The sequence below is a fragment of the Thermobia domestica genome, chromosome 4, assembly GCF_964235325.1.
Source record: "Thermobia domestica chromosome 4, izTheDome1.hap1.1, whole genome shotgun sequence".
Taxonomy (NCBI): Eukaryota; Metazoa; Arthropoda; class Insecta; order Zygentoma; family Lepismatidae; genus Thermobia; species Thermobia domestica.
In genome coordinates this window covers 332,362,870-332,384,521 of record NC_137457.1, presented here as the reverse complement: position 1 = coordinate 332,384,521, position 21,652 = coordinate 332,362,870, and the positions used below count along the sequence as shown (strand labels likewise).

The 21,652-nt window shown below is 36.9% G+C and overlaps 1 protein-coding gene across 1 annotated transcript in view; it reads left to right on the top strand.

Moving 5' to 3' along the window:
- LOC145684463 (anosmin-1-like) overlaps positions 1 to 21,652 on the top strand; it is a 199,848-nt gene that overhangs the window by 145,889 nt on the left and 32,307 nt on the right. The window contains exons 2-5 of the mRNA XM_081756886.1: positions 675 to 867; positions 6,523 to 6,837; positions 14,444 to 14,649; positions 17,042 to 17,183. Coding sequence (XP_081613012.1) covers positions 675 to 867; positions 6,523 to 6,837; positions 14,444 to 14,649; positions 17,042 to 17,183 — 856 coding nt within the window. The remainder of the gene's footprint in view (positions 1 to 674; positions 868 to 6,522; positions 6,838 to 14,443; positions 14,650 to 17,041; positions 17,184 to 21,652) is intronic.

Here is a 21,652-nt window from a genome sequence, read left to right as displayed (position 1 = left end):
AATTATCAACTACCCACTTTATACGAAAGAAGAAAATATAATGATCTAATATTTTTATATAAATTAATACATGGTAAGATTGACTCTATTGAGCTGCGTTCGTCGCTTTGTTTTCAAGTCCCATCAAGCAGAACGAGGATAGGAAACACATCTACGTTTTATCAAAGAAAGGCAAGAACAAATATCCTTCGGAAATCTCCTATATGGAAGATAAGCACTCTCCACAATGAGATCGAAAAAGACTTCAATATTGATATATTTAGCATGTCGGAAAGTGTGTACAAAAGAACAATTAAACAGGCGTTTTGAAAACGGCATATAAGGAGCTCATATGCTAAAGACAATATGAATGTGTTTTTTTTAAATTGTCTATTTTGTAATGTGTATTTCTTTTAATTATTTGTATATCTCATTGTTTTGTATTAATATGTATTTCGTTGTCAAAGACAACACAATAATTGGGCCTAGAGCCTGTTGTGTTGTGCTTGAACTAAAATAAAAATAAAATAAAATAGTTTATCTTGTATTGAATAAATGAAAAGTAATACACAAATTATATTGCTTTGATTTAGATATTGCTACTACAACCGACATTTATAACGTTTATTAAAGATTTGTCATAAATATATAGTTAAGATAAATGCTAATATTCCCTTTTCTTTTCTATTTTCCAGTGCTTTAATGAGTGCATATGGGCTGAGAACGATCACCCCGGCGATTGCCCAGATGCTGCGATATCCTCACTGTTTGCGTCTGCCTGTTTGAATGCGTGCGAGAATGACTGGAACTGTCCGGCCACCGAGAAATGCTGTAAACACAGTTGTGGGGTGACGTGTCAACGGGCAGAAAATTTGGAAAAAGTTACAGGTAAGATTTTGTTATTTTCTATCCTCAACCAAAGTTACAGGTAAGATTTTGTTATTTTCTATCCTCAACCAAAGTTACAGGTAAGATATTGTTATTTTCTATCCTTAACCAAAGTTACAGGTAAGATTTTGTTATTTTCTATCCTCAAGCAAAGTTACAGGTAAGATTTTGTTATTTTCTATCCTCAACCAAAGTTACAGGTAAGATTTTATTATTTTCTATCCTCAACCAAAGTTACAGGTAAGATTTTATTTTCTATCCTCAACCAAAGTTACAGGTAAGATTTTGTTATTTTCTATCCTCAACCAAAGTTACAGGTAAGATTTTATTATTTTCTATCCTCAACCAAAGTTACAGGTAAGATTTTGTTATTTTCTATCCTCAAGCAAAGTTACAGGTAAGATTTTGTTATTTTCTATCCTCAAGCAAAGTTACAGGTAAGATTTTGTTATTTTCTATCCTCAAGCAAAGTTACAGGTAAGATTTTGTTATTTTCTATCCTCAACCAAAGTTACAGGTAAGATTTTGTTATTTTCTATCCTCAACCAAAGATACAGGTAAGATTTTGTTATTTTCTATCCTCAAGCAAAGTTACAGGTAAGATTTTGTTATTTTCTATCCTCAACCAAAGTTGCTTGGCATGGCCCTCCTATTCTGACATCATTCAGATACTCACTTCTTGATCTTCTACATCTCGTACTTTCTTCAATGTTTTGTTCCGAGAATATACCACGTAAGAATATACGTAGATGTCCGTGGCGCAGCAGTACAGTGATAAGTGACACATGCATTGGTACCCAAAAGTGTTCAAATATATTCGAATATACACTCGATTGAGCTACAGAATGCTGATTTAATCTTCATTCGTATTCAGTTTCGGTTATTCTGAGCACTGGCGTATTTAAGGAGGGCTTCCGAGCTTAAGCCCCGCCCCAGAAATTTTATTTCCATTTTAGAGTAAATTAAATATCTTGCAGAATTTTCACATTTCCAGGAATAAAGTTAGCAAAGCCCCTCCCCCCAAAAAAAATCGTAAATACGCTATTGATTCTGAGTTTAACATTCCTTTTCAGATTCTAAGCTATATCCATGTCTCATATATCCTCGGTGCTGGAGGGGACTTTAAACTTAAAACCAATTACTCTATTGGACACTTTTTGTAAAATGATTACACTTATCTCCTGTGTGATGTGTCACAGAACTGTGAAAGCCTAGCAGAAATTCCAAAGATCAGTATTGCATCGGTCCACTGTAGCTGTCTAGAACTGCTACTGAAGCACATACATGCTGAGACTTTGAATTTCGTCCTGGAATTGGCAAGCCGTATGTCTCCAACAAATTGCCAAATCTTACCAAATGTAGTTGGAGAAGTCTCTAGTGAACTATGCATTATGCAGTCATGAATCGGACGTTCTCAGTCGGCGACAGATCAAGCGAACACGCCAGCCAAAAGTAGTGGAACATCATATTCGTCTAGGAGGTATAGAACGTTGTGTCCCATGTGCGATCTCGCATTACCTGTTCGAAAGTGGCTCCATACAGGACATGCAGTAAAAAAACCTCATCAATTTGTTGTTGGGTAATTAAAGATTCGTGAATACATAATGGACGTGAACAAGGATAAAATCCAATAAGAATTCATGTCATTAACTACCAATGGCAGACTCTTGTGACCATCCAGAATGCAGTTGTCACTTAGTCTGTTCCCTCGATACTGATGTAGATATATGTGGCTATCATTAGTCTGTTCCCTCGATACTGCCGTAGATATCTGTGGCTATCATGGTGCTACAGTTAGAAATAGAATTCGCCCATGAAGAGCATCCAGTGCCATTTAGCTCTTCATGCGCTACGTCATAATTGCAGCTTGCATGACAATGTTTTGAAGCCAAAAGGGGACGCAGAAATTATTACCATATAAATATGTTCCTAGGCGAACATCGAATATCACAAAAATTCCAAATCTCTGATAAGTATTCGGTATGTTGCTGTCCGATGAACCATAGCCATGGTCACTAGAACTCTGTCTTTCCGGTTTGGGGCATGACTCGGTCCTTGCGTGTTTTTGCGCATTGTCTTTCTGGAGTCATCCGCTATATATATATGCACATCTAGTTGTTCCTAACTTTCATCCAACTTGGACACTACCAATGGTGCTGAAGGATAATCCTCAGACGTCACAAATGTTCCTAGATCGAAGGAGAAATTCTGCTTTGAATTTGACATCGAGTGATTGTTCGATCATCCAGCTTCATATGACACCAACAGTCGGACTCTACTGAACTGTGGCTTAATGATCGGCTGACAGTTCTGTTTCCAGGAGGCGTGGCCGTCGCCGAGCTTCAGTGCTTTTCGTTTTACTGTGATTAACCTTCTACATCAATGAATTCCAAATGGATGCAATGTAATGTCACAGTTTGCTGCTCGTATCGTCAGTAAACCATTCACAGAGAGTAAAAAGACATCAAACCTGAAATTGGTAGAAGACACTGTGAAATACAAACGACACGCGTTGATGGTTTTGCAAATACAATACTCGTGGGTCCATGCGTAATCGAGCATGCCAACCCTGTTTTATTCCATTCTCTACCCTCATCTCCTCTCCTCTTTTGCTCGACATGTTCTCTCTTTCCTGGCTATGATTATAAAAGTCTGTTCCTACGTCATATCGGCGATTTGGGCATCACTGCTCTACGTATTCGTTAAAGGTGGGTCCAATCAGATGTCTCCCGGAACAAGTATTCGGGTTCGAGCCAAAACTTGTTAAAAGTTATAAGGAGCCAGCCAAACATATTCAAAGCTGCCCAGCCCGGGTTTAGGGGTTGTGAACAGCTCGGCTCACAGCTCATTTACTATCGAGCCGAACCAAGAAGTGTGCCTAGCCAACAGCTCACCCAACCGAGCCGACTTGAGCCTTTGGCCCGTTGAGCCGAAACAAACTGAGCTGATTCCTCACGTATACCGAACCGGCTCGAACCATTGGTTCACCTGAGCCGAGTCGAACCGAGTGGTGGCTCATCCCAACCGAGCCGGCTCGAACTGTTCGCTAGTTGAGCCGAGCTGATTGACATTACTACCTGGGTTGAGATTCTGCTTGGGCTCAAAACTTCGACCGAGCGGGTCTCGGCCTTGATGGTAAGAACTACAGTTTATGCTTACATTGGTGCTCACGACATTTGATACTCTCTCGTTATAAAAATCTATTGTCGTCTCGTTATCCAGGCGACACGAGATACGAACAATGTTCTTTCTCATGAGCAACACTAAAATTATTGCACATTCCTGCTTACATGTCTCATGGCTTTCGCTTTCCAGTCTAGTAAGACCATGATTTCAAAACGAGCTGAACGAGCGAGCCATTTATCAAACTCGAAACTCGACCTCAAAAACAGTGACTTAGCTTGGAACTCGACTCGAGAAAATTATCTTAACTCAACTGGAAACTCGAATCAAATACGAGTCGAGTCGAGTTTTAGCTCGACTCGTGTCCATCTCGAGCACTCGTTGAGGTATTTAATGATCTAGTGCCGAAGTCTCATTATGTAATTTATATAAGACCACTGGAAAAGTATACTCTTTTAAACAAAAAGCTAATTTTGTAAATCAGTGAACCGATGTCGAAGTTATCCGTGGACATATCCACAACAATAGTGTATGATTACGTAGTGTATATGAATGTTTTTCATAAGTAATTAATTAACAAAATTTTTCAAGTATCTTATACGTAAAAAACTTAAGGCACGGAGTTCCACAAGGATCAATATTAGATCCTATATTTTTCCTTATATATATTAATGATCTTCCTGATTATATAGTTCCCAATAAAAGCGTGCTTTTAGCTGATGACACAAACATTTTAGTTGAAATTTCGAAAAAGCCTTGCTCGAAGAATACATATTTAAGAACACGATAGATAAACTTACAGAATGGGTAAAAGCAAACGATCTCAACTTAAATAAAGCGAAAAAACAACAATAAATTTTAATGAGGGAAAACTAAACTCTCTAAATATTCATCGAAGACGTATAGACGTGCAACTTATGCAGGTATCTGACACTTTTAAATTTTTAGGATTAAAAATAGAATCTTATACGTAAACTTAGTAAGATTCTAACTACGAAAACATTCAAAACTACATATTTCGGCTTGATCCAGTCAATTTTATCGTATGGAGTCATTTTCTGGGGTATTTACAATGCAGAAGAAAGTGTTATGAATATGGTAATTACGTTCCGTTTCATACACCAAGTAGAGAGCACTGTTTCAGAAACTAAAAATATTACCTTTGCCGTGTATATACATTCTCGAAACATCATCATTCTACATATGAATAAAAGAAACTTCCAACTCAATTCTGAACCCAATAAAGAAGATAGGGTTGGAATGGAAAGATCGAAGACTCATATTAAACTTATATATGAACCAACAAGTGTTAGGATAGGGGAAAAACTGACGGAGGAGAGTGCAATTGGAAAGGAAGTTCGACAGGGATCCTGCCTCACGCCTACACTATTTAATATCTATCTAGAAGAGATAGAAAAAAAGAGTCTACATAATAAAGGCAGTATTTCAGTAGGAGGAAGAATGATTAGATGCGTAAGATTTACAGACGATATGGCGCTTGTTGCAGAATCTGAAAAGAAAATCAATAAAATTTTAGAAAACCTGAGGAAGAGCTTTGAACAAAATGGGATGAAAATAAATGTTAGAAAGACAAAAGGCATGGTGATAGGAACGAAGTGGTCTGTGTCAAATATAGAAGTAGGAGGGGAGAAAACAGAACAAGTGAATAGTTTTCGATATCTTAGTATTATTGTTAGTAATGACATGATATATTAGTAGTATTAGTAGTAGTAGTTTGTTTTGTTATTATCCTATTGTAAAGTTATTATCCTGTTTCAAAGTCCGCAAGGGTGTGTATCCAAGGACTGGAAGAGATTATCCCTACCCACTCTCTTCTTTCCATAAAGAAATGCTTAACTTGGTAATATTTTACTATTCCGTTTTTTGTTCTGCTTTTAAATTGAATATGTCACCCATAATTATTTCTGGAAATTCATTCTGCTCTGTTAATACAAACTTTGTGTTCAGTTCCGTAAATCCTATGAATTTCACCTTGATATCATTCATAATGAGAAAGTTGTGATCCTCTGAAAACGTGCCGCGGACAACATTCCTCATTTCGGCAAATATTGGACATACGCACTGTGATGCATATCTTATTATAACTTTGGTTTTAATTACATGAATGCTTTTAAACTTGTTATTTTATCTCTTGATACTACCCAGCTTATGTGTACAACTTTTCATGAAAATCTATGATGGTCACTGGGAGGGGATGGTTGAACTGAGGTGGAATGACCTTTAGGTTAGTTTTATTGTTACGTATATATTTTATATGATTATAATATTGTATTATTATTATATATATATTAATTTGTATTATTATTATAATTATTATAAGTACAATATTTGTATTATTAATTGTAAAAATGTATCTCTTGACGAAGCCATGAACGTCAAGAATGAAAAATGAAATAAATAAATAAATGCTCTCTTTCTCGCCTAAATATGTTTTATCTTTTGATTTGATTAATCCTTGTATTGGTATAAATTCAATTTATACTGAACTCTTTTACATTTCTTTACTTGAAGGTTTACCACCGGTGCCAACGAATATCACAGTGACAGAGAAACGGCGTGGTCGCCTTGTGAACATTTCATGGTTCTGTCACATTCCAAGTGACAACTATGTATTGTATCTTCTGGAAGAGAGGCACAACATTGGCCGCCATTATACAAGCACCAGAGTCACTGATTGGTCGCCATTTCACAAGACTCACGAGCAACACGTGCTTTTGAAGAATCACCTGAGGCCTGGCCACTGGTATGAGTTCAGGATTGCTGCTGTCAATGAGAATGGAACCAGGGGATTTTCGGAGCCTTCCAAACCATTCACTTTGCCTGCCAGTAAGTAAGTTTATTATTATTCTTTCTCATCCTTATAATATTGTAGGGATAACTAAACGGCGTGACAAACATCTTGGCATTTGAAGGTGGTGCTCCAAGTTCCCTTTAAATGCTGCTAGCAAATGCGAGGCCAGCGGTATTGCCACGTTTATTTTGTACACATCCACGTCTATCTCCTGTCACCTGATAGCGCTGTAGTTCGTCTGCTTAGCCATAGCCACACCTCTTAGCATTCGCCAACGTCGCGTCAGAGCTTGCCTTTTATTCGTTTAGCTGAAATGCCAAGATGTATGTCACAGGCTTTAGTTTTAAAATATTTTGTAAGAAAGAGATCTTTGGGTAGAAGGTGGCGAATTCTACAGGGTGTTTCAAAATGAACATCAGGGTTTTAAGGCTTTGTAGTATTTTTATATTTAATGTACAATTATAAATAATACATCTAATGAAAGAGCAACTCAAACAGTTTTTTTGCTACTAGTGTTCAATATGAACACCATTCGTCACACAGCACACATCGAGTCGATAGGCGAGAGAAGGCCCATAAACTTTCCGCCGGGATACGGCACAAAACATTCAATTTAGGGGAATCTCGCTGCAACTGTGCCACCTCGTGGGGATTTGCTGACCTTCAGATTCTAACATTATGAGTGGTCACATCGTCACTTAGGTGAAAAGTCAGTTCATCACTGAAGACGATACGATCCAAACAATCTTCATCGTCATGCAAGACTATTTCATTTGCAAAGCTGACACGTAAACTGTACTTTGTAGAACTTGTTGCAACTGCGAACGATAAGGACGTAGTTCTAAGCGTTTTCTTAAAATTTTCCACACAGCTGGTTGCACTGTAACTATAGATCCAGTCTTTGCAAAATGTAGAACACAAAAAAGCTTTCTGCTCATTAGTCGCCATCTTTGCTACTAGCGCTTTCTAACGGCAGACAGAGGAAACAGTGCGTGCGTGCGCAACACTTCCTTTTTCTCCGCAGTCCACAACTGAAGTAATGCCAAATAATCAAATAATATTAAAAAACGGTCGGATCTTCGGTGATATTCCCCAAATATTTCGTTAAATGAGAAATATTAAACAGCGGTTCAGAACCCTGTTCGACTTTTTTTTTCTAGTATCTATATAAGTGTTTTTCCGGAGCTAATCTAAAGTTTTGAGATTTAATTTATACTTTTAAGAGAAGAGAAAAACAAAACACTGTCCGGTGAGAGAATGTACAATTCAATCAGTTGAGATTGAATCCGACGCTTCTACCATCTCAAATTACCTTGTTGTAGTGGCAAACTAAGTGGTTGTAGTTCGGATCTCTTAGTGCTCCGGACAAGGAAAGAGGCTTGGGTTAGGTTAAGACCTCTCAGAGCTCCAGGCAAGCAAAGGGAGCAGTAAAGGTCCCACAGCGTTCCAGACAAGCTAGGTGAGCAAGCAACCTCAGAACTCCAGACAAGCTAAGAGGCTTAGGTTAGGTTTAGACCTCTCCGAGCTCCAGACAAGTTAAGAGAGGGGTTGACTAGCCGAAAGTTATGCCGATGGTGGTCCTATAGCGTTTTTTATACCCTCTTCATGGACGACAGCAGCTGCGTTAGTGTTCCTCTTTGGTCACGTATTCTGTTTATTATTACAGAAAACCTGTCTTCAACGGACCCTTTATTAAACGGAAAACTGTCTTAAACGGAAATATTTCACGGTCCCATGAATTTTGGAGAACAAAACGTGTAAAACTCCCTTCTTCAAGCGGAAACTGTGTTACGCGGACAACGGAAAGAAAAATAAACATTTAACGGAAAATTCTGAGTTCCGAATTACAGCGTTTAAAAGATGTTTAGACATTCTGTGAGACATATACATTACACTGTCTGCGATAAAATGTTCGTTCTGTGGCGGGCCGGCGGTAGGCGTTTGCGTAGACCGGCACCCACACAAGAGAGTTTTATAATTTACCAAAATACTTCTAATTAGTCAACCAAAGTTTCTGCAAAACACCAACTATAACTCGAGCGGCAAAGTTATACTGGAAACAGGAACTCAGCTAACAAAACAGTCTGAAGAATCTTAGTATTACACGGTAGCGTTGGCCTGGGCCAAGACTTAACTTCTAGTGGAAACAATGGAGTCGTTATCCTGATTAAGGTTTGATAACCAAACAATCCTTTGGGATATCTCTTGAAACAAAACTCGACAAATATGTTCCTTGCAGTAAGCCTGCAGTTTATTGGCTCTAAGCAAATTACAAGAACCAGAGCCGGGGCGATAGTGTAAGTACTGTGTGTATTTATAAAAGAGTTTAACTTACGTGGCGGTGTTCCAAAAGATAGTTCTCAAAAAATAAACTCACTAAATAACTTCACTGATAAAAAAAAGTTCACAAATAAAACAAAACTGCACTAGACTGGGAGGGCACGAATCAGTCCTAGTGGGTAGGTAGGTAAGAGGTATACTATTTGATCTACCGGGCTGCAGAACAGACATCAAATAGGGTAGGCTACCAGAGGTTAGGAACAGGTTACCGTTTGATCTACCGGTCTGCGAACAGACATCAAACAGGGTAGGTGTAAAGGTTACCGTTTGATCTACCGGTCTGCTACGCAGACATCAAACAAAGTTGGTTACCAGAAGGAATTAAGGTTACCGTTTGATCTACCGGTCTGCGAACAGTCATCAAACAAGGAAGGTGTAAGGGTTTACCGTTTGATCTACCGGTCTGCGAACAGACATCAAACAGGGTGTAACTATTTGATTAACCGTGTGTTTTAGCCAGCTAAGCAATAAACTTAGAGTCTGTCAAAACACACATCAAATAGGGGTGCGACAGAACTTTAGCCGTCAACTTCCTAAGCTTGCCAGCAGTTTCTGGAGCGAGTCCGGGCTGAAGCGAAACTTGCGGAAGTAGATTGCCAAGTTCGGAAGGAGGTAACTTTAGCCGTCAGTTTCCTAAGCAGACCAGCAATTATGGGAGAACCCTGGCTGAACCGTCTTGCTTTCAGAAACAGATTGCCAAGTTACCGTGAGGATTAGGTAGGGTAGTACTTTGACCGTCAGTTTCCTAAGCCGACCAGCAATTATGGGAGAACCCTGGCTGAGCCATCGAGCTTTCAGAAACAGATTGCCAAGTACTGGGTAAACCAAGAGAGTGAGGTAGGTAACCAAGAGAGTGAGTAGGCAGGCCTCCGTGGAGGCAGAGAGGTTGGAAGGCAGAGGGTTGGACAACTAGAGACTTCTTCGTGATAAGTTCCTGAACTGAGACGTACCTAACGAATTGCGTACTCCTCGTAGGCCGCACGTCTCTGAGGGGTTCAGGATAAGGACGTTGTTCGATGAGAGAGCCCAAAACACGCGTTTTTAAGGGCCTCGATCGGGGGTGCAACCGGCACCAATTTACGGTCTGTGTGCAAAATAGTAACGTGTGCAAACGTTGCACCAAGACCGTAAGGTCAGAGGTTGAGCATGCGTGGAGATCTAAAAAGTACCAAGGGCGGAGCCCGAGGGGGACCAGTATCCTGAAAAGAAAGATTATTGGCTTTGCACACGATTTCGGGTGCATAGGAGCTCGGAAGAGTTCCACTCTGAGGGGCGGAGATACTAGCTATTGGAACAAGCCATGCCATTAACATCTAGATTGGCTAGAACAAGGTGCCTTGGGCGGAGCCAGGCAAAAGATAAGATTTTGTGTGTGCGCATGCGTGTGCGTGTGATGTGTAGTCCTTGAGTTTAGGTGTGTGAGCCCCTTTCTCTGGAAGAATGATTTTACATCTAGATTTACAGAGAATTGTACAAATAGTATCTTAAACTATAAAACATATACTAAACATAAAATATTTCAAGTAATAAACTTGAAAGGTTTTATACATAATGAACTCAAGACCCTTCGACAGTTTATCTACTTGTTTTCTACCAAAGACATACATATATATTTAATGTTTCGAAGAACGAAAAAGAATCTTCTTTTAGAAGCAGAAAATGACATTTAAAAGATACACAAAACTATATGGGTTTTCTTAACAGTATTCTACCACTAATAATAATAATCTAACTTGTTAAAAGACTACATAAATATAGATAAAAGAACCAGACTTCTGTATAGAACCAAAAGGGGAGAATGTTTATCTTAACTGCTCTTGACCTACAGGTCAGAAATGGGGAACTCTAGTGCGAGACTTGAAGGCAGACAGGGTGTCTGGCTTCCAGCTAGGAAAAATTAACAGCAAAACTTCCCAACAGAATTCGGAGTTTAAAAGAAGTGAATGAGACGCGAATTCTGTTGCAATAAAATGCAAAGAAAAGAAAAAAGAAAAAATGGGGTGCAGATATTGAATGATATTTGCGGACGCTACAGTTCTTTTCTTAAATATTTTTGGACAGTTTTGACCTTCCCCCCAACCACTACTCATACTGACAAGCACAAATTGTCCTTAATCCCCGCAACTTAATCAAGAATCATACGGAATGTCGGAAAGAAGAAAACGAGATAGAGGAAGAAGAGGAATACGATACCGAGTTCCAAGAAGAGTGTAGAATAAATACATATCAAGATTCTCTCAGAAGTTTAAAGGAACTGCAAAATTTTGCCTTACGAAAAAATGATTCTGATTCACTTAGTATAATTTCTCAGGCTATAGTGTATGCGGAAAGTCAAGCAGCCAAGCAGCCAAGCAGCAATGTACACAGAAAACCCTGCTTGGCTATTTAAAAAAATAAAGAAAACGTGTGCATAGCATATTTTGTATTCATTTTATTTATTTTATTATTATTATTATTATTTTGCATTTATTCGTAGAAGAAAGAAGTACTGTGATCGAACAATGTACGTACAGCAATATATTTTCCCAGTATGCCCCTTTATAAGCATGTATTTTTTTTAAAAGAAAGGAAAGGTCTACCTCCACTAAGCGGAAACCTGACTTTAACGGAAATTTTTGTAAGTCCCGCTCGATTCCGCTAAAGACAGGTTTCACTGTTTTATTATTATTATTATTATTATTATTATTATTATTATTATTATTATTATTATTATTATTATTATTATTATTATTATTCCTGTCGAATGTCTACTCGTAGTGGTTGTTGTAAACAAACACTTGGTCTTGTTTACACATATGGAACACGTGTAGGATATAACAATATATATTTCACATTTTAATCTTTGCTAAAGAAAACTTTAGTTGTATTCCAGAATTAAATGACAATATATACTCATATACAGTGCATGCGTTATCTGAACTCAAACTTGCTCAAGGGACACGGCCATTGCCGGTACATAAACTCTGTCTTTAGCAAACCCCCCAAGAAAGAAATTGCATGGTGTTAAATCTGGCGAACGGGGTGCCCAGAGGAGAAGGTTGTTGTCTTCTGTTGCAGGACGTCCAATTCAGCAGTGGTGCAGAACACGATTGAGAAGCTGTCGTACGTTTGCATTTTGTACGGTTTAAAACATAGCCGCTTACGCAACACCTTCCACACCGTATTCTTTGGCATGTCCAATTTCCTACTTGTTTTACTAAGCGACTTCCAAGGACTTCGGTGAAACGCCTCGTGCACTCTTTCAGCGTTTGCGTCAGAAACACGAGGTCGACCAGAACTCTTGCCTTTACACAAACATCCAGTTTCCACGAACTGTCGGTATCACCTATTTATGTTATTCTTGTGTGGTTGGTCTTTCCTAAATAGTGCAGTACATTCACGCTACACTGTAACCACAGATCTGGATACCTCAAAACGGAGCATACAGAAAGTCTTTTCCTGTTGCAATGCCATCTCGGAAACTGACGCTGCGGCCCCGCAGTAAGCATAACAAACTAACCAGCATGACAAGCAAACATCAGGTAGCGTATGAAAAACTTGGACAGTTGCCACTGCTTACGGCGTAGGTTTTACCCGCTAAGGTAATAAATAGATTTATTATTAACTTTTAAAACCGCGCCATTCATTTGTAACACGCTGTATTTAATTTGAAATATCTAGTATAATGTATATAATTTAAGGGTGCAAGAAACATGTATTTTAATTGAACCGAATTGAGCTCCATGTCTATTTAAAACACAACTGCCAGTTACTAGCAGTGCATCTTTTATCTTAGAGTGTATTTTACCTTTACAGAGTATGTAAACAAGAAAAAAAATGAAATCTTTGAGTTTTAGGTCCCACGCTTATGACGGGTAGGCTAAAGGAGACGGTGATGATGAGTAATGAATGAAATGGTGGAATGAAGGAAGTGGGAGGAAATGGGAGAACCCCGAGGAAACCCACGCACATGGTGTTTGTCCACCACAAAGTTCACTTGGCGGGGGCTGGGATCGAACCCAGGAATGTAAACAAGAAATATACAGGGTGTCTCAAGTCTCCTGACATAGGGTAACTCTGTTATTATCAAAGTTACAATTAAATATAAGAGAAAACAGTTTCCAAATATGTTTTCAATCTAAAGTGAAGGTATTTTTTAAATTGGACGACCGTTTGGGCTGTACACTCTTTATGCGCCCAGTGTTAACTGAAAATGCAACGTTTCCATTTACCTGAACCCACAAAATAAGTGAATGAAGTTACTGTCTTTTGCGCTAACGTGTCGATGGCCAGCCCCCATTTAAAACATGTCTCCATTCACCATATTCTTACAAACTTTATCCACCTCCCACCACGCCCTTCCCTCCCCCAGCCCCTCTATTAATTTCATGAGGTTCATTTCTTGCAATTTGTCCTCGAACCTCATTTAAAGTTATGCTGTCAATTGTTTCATTTAAATTTTGTAAGAGTATGGTGAATGGGGGTATGTTTAAAATGTGGGCTGGCCATTGACACGTTAGCATAAAAGACAGTAACTTCATTCATTTATGTTGTTGATGCAGGTAAATGGCAACGCTGCATTTTCATTTAACATTGGGCGCGTAAAGAGTGTACAGCCCAAATCGCTCGTCCGATTTAAAAAATTCCTTCACTTTAGATTGAAAACATCATATTTATGGACGGTTTCCTCTCTTACATTTTGTTATAACTCTTATAATAACAGAAGGGGCCGCGGTGGCTCAGTAGTTGAGCGCTCATCTCTGGCGCATGGAGTCCTGGGTTCGATCTCAGCTCGCACCAAGTGAACTTTGTGGTGGACAAACACCGTGTGCGCGGGTTATCTCGGGGTTCTCCCGTTTCCTCCAACTTTCTTGATTCCACCATATCATTCATTTCTCATCTTCACCGTCTCTTTTAGCCTGGCCGGCATAAGTGTGGGACGTAAAACTTTAAGATTTCATTTCATTTTATTTTTTGTTTAATAACAGAGTTACCATATGTCAGGGAACTTTTGAGACACCCTGTATATATTTAGAAGTATGAAATTTTGTACTCATACTAAAGAACTCTTTTTAAATTTTATTTTTGAATTCTGATAAAAACCCTTTATAAATAATTAAAATTCGCTAATTGTTTCACATCTTTGACGCCCCATCACGCAACAATGCATTTTTTTTTTATTTCTTTATCTTCAGAGTTCCATATATATTAATTAATGCACTACAAAATATACTTCTTGTATGTATCTCTTTGTTGTCAAGTGTCAAGAATTATCGGCATACGTTAATGAAGTTCATGTTTCTAATTTTTATTACTTTAAAGCGCCCCGCCCACCTGGACAACCTCAGAACTTAGCCGTTGGACCTGTTTATTGGGAGAATGGATCACTTCAAGCTGAAGTTCATTGGGATCCTCCAGCATTTTCGGATTTACCCATTCAACGATATAAAGTATTCTGGAGCAATCGACTTAATGGATCCGGTTCTTCTGTGATGTCAGTTCTCGTTCAACATCAGCTGGTACCCAAGGTAATTCGTTACATAAATGTTTTATATGTTTTTTTGAAGAAGCAAAAGGTTGGTATGGAAAACATAACACAGTAAAATACTTGTATTTATTAGGTTCAGAAATATTACCCACACAATTTAAGCAAGCGTCACTGCCACTCTTGAGAGATGTCACAACAGTAAAAATTAAATTTAATTATTGTAATCAAGTATTACTTAATAAGGTAAGCTTTGTTCCCTTAGTTTGAGCATAAATTTTAAGCACAAAGTTTGAGCATAAAGTTTAAGCATATAGTTTGAGCATAAAGTTTGATCATAAAGTTTAATCATAAAGCTTAAGCATATAGTTTGAGCATAAAGCTTAAGCATAAAGCTTAAGCATAATGCTTAAGCATAAATTTTAAGCATAAAGCTTAAGCATATAGCTTGAGCATAAAGTTTGAACATAAAGTTTAAGCATAAAATTTTAAATAAAGTTTGAACACAAAATCCAAGCATAAAGTTTGATCATAAAGTTTAAGAATATAGTTTGAGCATAAAGTTTGATCATAAAGTTTAATCATAAAGCTTAAGCATATAGTTTGAGCATAAAGCTTAAGCATAAATTTTAAGCATAAAGCTTAAGCATATAGCTTGAGCATAAAGTTTGAACATAAAGTTTAGACATATAGTTTGAGCATAAAATTTTAAATAAAGTTTGAACACAAAATCCAAGCATAAAGTTTGATCATAAAGTTTAAGCATATAGTTTTAGCATAAAATGTAAGCATAAAGTTTGAGCGATAAAGTTGAATTTTTACCGATGTAACTCCTCTCAAAAGCCACTATTGGTATGTGTTGTGGATGAAAACTGATTAAGTAAAACGTTAGTTCCAAAAAAGAAAAGGAAAATGATTTTATTGAGATTTTGTTTGTATTATAAGTTAGAATGTTTGGTAAAGGTATTGAATATCACAAATGTTCGATAGAGAATTTTCGTAGTATTTACTCAGTTATCTTACATCTAGTCATCGTTCTGCGAAAAACCGTAAATAGCACCAATTATTTTATTTTGCAACTTCCATTAAATAATCTATAATTATTAATATTCAAACAGAGATCTTTTCAAGACATTTTAACTTAAAGAAACAAAATCTTTCATTTGTCCTTTGTTTGTTTTTCTTTCATTTTTACCAAGGATGTTATAAAATAGAGGATCTGCCCTTACAACAAAATCTTGAAGCCATACGTCACAGTTTCGCCACCCCTACTCTGCTCACTCCGCCCAATAGGATCGCAATATTTTGAGCCAACAATCATGGCGGAAACGAAAGTAGCCAATCAGACGATGGCAGAAACGAGAGTAGCCAATCAGAAGAGCCGATGCTTGGTTGTTTTTTTGGCTTCATCGATTTAATATGATGAAGATACATATGGGCAGATCCTCTATTTATAACATCCTTGATTTTTACGGCTAAATTTTTACGCAAGCACTGTTCGTCAAAACAGTATGGAAGTCCTACTAAATAATGTTTCACATTATAGTGGGCTCCTTTTTCAGGTAAAAAAGTTAAAACGATGTATAAAATTATTGAGAAAATATATAGGGTGCTTATTCCCCCCCCCCCCCCCGCTAATTTTGTATATATGTCTTCGACAATAAGAGCCCCGTCTAAATAAATCAATATTATGTAAAGTTGTACTGAAGGCGGTGTATATTAGTTCTTTTAGACATTAAAAATCCCTGTTCTTCGTTGATGATTTTTATTTCCTTCCCATCTAAGTTCCTGAACTCCTACTTGGTTCATCCTGTATTTTTCTAACTCACCCGTTACGAATTTTAATGTGCCTGCCCTATAAAGACTTCTAATATTCCATGTTTCAAATCTCATGACCATTTTCTTTTGCTGAAGTCGTGCCAAGTTATCAGTCCTGGCCCGAGGCTTTTGTGAATATTTCTGAACAAGTGCTTTTTTTTTTTACAGGATGAGGTTGTTAGCCCTACCCAAACCCCCAAGCTGGAGGACCACTCCTAGTCGGCTTTCCGCGACTGCTTATTCAGTATATTCACAGCTAACCCCTATATCTAGAGCCCTTCTCCTTGATCAGCAACCTGAGAACGCGCCATGCCGTGGTGACAGGGACTCATATTACACGATTCTCTCACTTTTGTCAACATCCTATAAAATCCCTTCAAACATTCTTTTTTAGTGATCCTTTCTTTTGAAGCGGCAGCATCATTAATATTGGTAACTATCTTTTATTCAAATTATTTTTTTATTTTCTGTAATTTAACCATCTGTCTAAGTTGCCCACCTTTTAGTACATCCAGTAGTGGCCAACAGACGTTGTGTAAGTACAAGCATAAAATAAAATATTTGAAAACTTTCTCATTACAAAATACAAATGTGTAATGTATAATTTTGGTTTTCAGGATGCTACTACCTTTGTGGTCAGAGATCTGCAACCTTCATCACAATACTTTATCCAAGTTCAAGCTTTTTCACAGTTCGGAAGGGAACGACTGAAAGGCGAAAAGGCTGCAACACTTCTCAATACAACCCACCACGAAAATGGTAAGCAATGTCAGTCAGTCTTAATAGACATGAATTCATGCAAAATTGTCTTATCCTTCAAAGAAATTTCAATGGAACTTTTGAATAAGGTTTACATGTCACTTGTTGAGTTTTCGTTCTAGTACTAAGAACATTATCAAGTCGGTAAAAAAATGACAGCTAAAAATAGATTAAAAACGGATCTATTATGTCTTCTTACATGCTTACCTTCTGCTCTGTTAGAATATAGAATCTGCAGGATATGAATTGTTGATTATGTTTTCATCTTTTTTTCTTTTCTCCGAAAGATGCTGAACGTGTTAATATTGTTCAACTAATCCTGCCAAGTACAATAACTTAACAAAAAAAAAAAAAAAAAAAAAAAAATAGTGAGAACATTGTTTACGTACTAAAATAATATACTATGAGCACTTTCGCTAAGTACTTCATCACACAGGCAGAAGAAGAGCTAGCAAGGAAAGAAGATTACAAGAATTTTAGGAATGATCCCAAAAATGGATCAAAAGATTGCGATCTTGGCCAAGAATTTTAGGGATGATCAAAAAATGGATCAAAAGATTGCGATCTTTGCCAATAATCAGTTTTTGGATCAGGCGCCACAAACTTTGTAAACGGTCCCTAAATCGAGTTCTCGTATTTTCTGCGGAATAAGCACATCATACTGAGTTAAATGATAGTTTGGGTTCCTACACTATTAGTAGTTCTCCAGATATAAAGCCTACAAGAAAAGTTTTGTTGATTGAAATATATTGGATCTTTTGATCAAAAAATTAAAGAGCAGAGAAATGTCGTTGAACTGTCCATGTGGACTCTGTTCGAATGACAATTGCACCCTGAATTATTAACAGCAGGAGCAACTTGTAATAGTGGTCATATCGATTTTATTACTACAAGCTAGTTTTTTCTTCTTTGATTTTATTCAGTATGTCAGAATAAGTGCTCGTTCAAATTTCCGTAACTTGACCGCCATTCGTTTGACAGAAAAATGTATTTAAATCTTCAGCCTCTTTTTTATAAGATTTTCTTCTTGCAAAATCGTAGACTTTTACTTAAATGCATGTAACTCAAGCCCTACTTAAGATAGAAATACAAGTTTTACTGCATTAAAATTGTAATTAAGTGGTTAGTTTTGGGGTTTGACATAAATAAGTTTAGGAAAGTTCCCGGAAAAAAAGTTTCCTGATTTTATTCGCTTATAACTGAAACATTGCCTTAGAGACAAGAAAGGAATTAGGGCATTATTATTATTATTATTATTATTATTATTATTATTATTATTATTATTATTATTATTATTATTATTATTATTATTATTATTATTATTATTATTCCTTTCGGCAGGTCCTCGGACTAATCATATTTTTGTTATTTCGGCCTGGAAATGTTTCTTCCACATTTCTCAATATTCAGCTTCCTCTTTACACTCCCAATATTTTATTTTATTTTTCAAAACATCGATCAGTTGTGTTCTGCTTCTTCCTATTCCTCACTTTCCTTCCATCTTTCCTTCTACGGCAGTATGAAGAAGACAATTTCTTCGCAAGATGTATCCAATCCAATTGGCCTACCTACAAAATGTGCTGGCTAGAAATGTCTTCTTCTCCCCTATCCGTTTTGAAAACTTCTTCGTTTGTTGTTCCCTCTGTTCAGTTTTTCTTCTTTATTTTCGTCCAACCCCACATTTCGAAGCTCTCGAAATATTTCTTCTATAACTTCCGTGATGTCGAAATCTCTGAACCATACAGTCTAATACTCCATATATTATCACTTGACCAAGTTCTTTCTTAGTCAACGTTAAGGCTGCTAGTCAAGCGTGACCTTTCCTTGTTGAATGCTTCTTTGCCTATGACAATTCTTGACCTGATCTCTTTGGTGCAGTACGTGTCTTTCATCAAAATACTTCTCAGACTTAAAATGATAAATCTCTTCACGTTCTCTTTGTTCTACTCTGACCGTAACGGCCTGTTTCCACGGGATGTTCTTATGACTTTTGATTTTTCGATATTGATTTTCATTCCATATAGTTTCTCAGTGTCAACTACTTTGTCAATCATCTCCTGTAGTCTTTCTTCGGTTCTAAGTATAATAACTGTATCATCTGCATACCTGATCTTGTTAATGATCTGTCCTCCAATCTTGAAGAGCATGATGAATTAAGGCATACTTCATTGTATTCCAAACAAACTTGTGAATGTTGTGTTCATTGCTCCAATAGTCCTGAGAAAACATATAGTATATTCTCACTTGTAATGAAAAAGTAGAAAATTTAATTTTACAAAATGGAAGATAATATCCACTCACACAAGTTCTAATTTAAGTGTAGGAACAAAACATACCTCGTATAAGTTCCAATTAAGATGGTTTTCTTTCAATAGTGAGAACATTATCTCATTCACTAAAGAGTACGCTACGAACACTTTCGCTAAATACTTCATCACAGAAGGAGGAGAAGAGGTAACTAAGTAAGAAAATAAAAATTAAAGAACAGAGAAATATCCGTGAACTGTCCATGTGGACGCTCTTCGAATGTCAATTGCGCCCTAAACTATTAACAGTAAGAGCGGCTTATGCTACTAGAAATGCCTCTAAACAGTCTAAGTGTTCATAATTAATTCCGTTATTACGGAATAAGCACGTCATACTGAGCTAAGTGGTAGTTTGGGATTGGCTACACTATATGTAATTCTCCAGATATAAGGCGTAGAGCAAAATGTTTGATTAAAATACATTGGATTTTTTTGGATCAGGGCCACAAAATTTTTGAACTGCCTCTAAATCGATTTCTCGTATTTTCATCGTAATAAGCACATCATACTGAGTTAAGTGATATTTCTGGTTTGGCTACACTATCTCGTCGCCTCAGAACCAGAGGAACGTAACTCCATTTTCGTATTTTTTATAGACGAGAGGACAAAAATATTATTTTCTTAGAAAGATGTGTTTCTAATAAGATGGTAATTGAGCTACATCACAACAGATGATTGACAAGGAGAACAGACGGCGTTACGGTCCATTTACACCAAGTGGGGCTTTCAAAATTATGTCCAAACATGAAGAAAACAAAAACCTAATTTTTGGAGTTACGTTCCTCTGGTTCTCATGAAACGATATGCAGTTCTCCAGATAAAAGGTCTAGAAGAAAATTTTTTTTGATTGAAATATATTGGATCTTTTGATGCATTTTGGATCAGAATCACAATATTTTTGAACGGCCCCTAAATCGAATTTTCGTATTTTCTACGTAATAAGCACATCATACTGATTTAAGTGATAGTTGTAATTGGCTACAGTATATGTAGTTCTCCAAATATAAGGTGTACAAGAAAACTTTTGTTGATTGAAATACATTGAATCTTTTGTTCCAGAAATTAAAGAGCAGAAAAATATCCTTGAACTGTCCATGTGGACTCTGTTCGAATGACAATTGCACCCTGAATTATTAACAGCAGGAGCAACTTGTAATAGTGGTCATATCGATTTTATTACTACAAGCTAGTTTTTTCTTCTTTGATTTTATTCAGTATGTCAGAATAAGTGCTCGTTCAAATTTCCGTAACTTGACCGCCATTCGTTTGACAGAAAAATGTATTTAAATCTTCAGCCTCTTTTTTATAAGATTTTCTTCTTGCAAAATCGTAGACTTTTACTTAAATGCATGTAACTCAAGCCCTACTTAAGATAGAAATACAGGTTTTACTGTATTTAAATTATAATTAAGTGGTTTCTCCTTCGGTGTAAGTTTTGTTTGACAGAAACACGTTTAGGGAACTTCTCGAAGAAATAAAGTGTTTTCTGATTTTATTCGCTTATAACTGAAACATTGCCTTTGAGACAAGAAAAGAATTAAGGCATTATTATTATTATTATTATTATTATTATTATTATTATTATTATTATTATTATTATTATTATTATTATTATTATTATTATTATTAAGCATTCTGCTCTTTGGTAGGTCCTGTGACTAATGAGGTTGTCATCTTTTCCTTCTTAATTTTCAGTTTGGTTCTGGAAATGTCTCTTCCATGTTTCTCGATTTATAGCTTCCTCTTTTAACTCTCAATATTTTCTTCTATTTTTCAAATTATCGATCAGTTGTGTTCTTCTTCTTCCTATTCCTCACTTTCCTTCCATCTTTCCTTCTATGGCAGTATGAAGAAGACAATTTCTTCGCAAGATATATCCAATCCAGTTGGCCTTTCTACGAAGGATGGTGGATAGAAATGTCCTCTTCTCTCCTATCCGTTTTAAAACATCTTCGTTTGTAGCTCTCTCTGTTCATTTTATCTTCTCCATCTTCCGTGAACACCACATTTCGAAACTCTTTAAAAATTTCTTCTGCAGTTTCCGTAACGTCCACGTTTCTGAACCATGCAGTCCAATGTTTCACAACCAGCACTTGACCAACTTCTTCCGTAGTCCAATATTGATCCTGCTAGTTAAAAATGACCTTTCCTTGTTGAATGCTT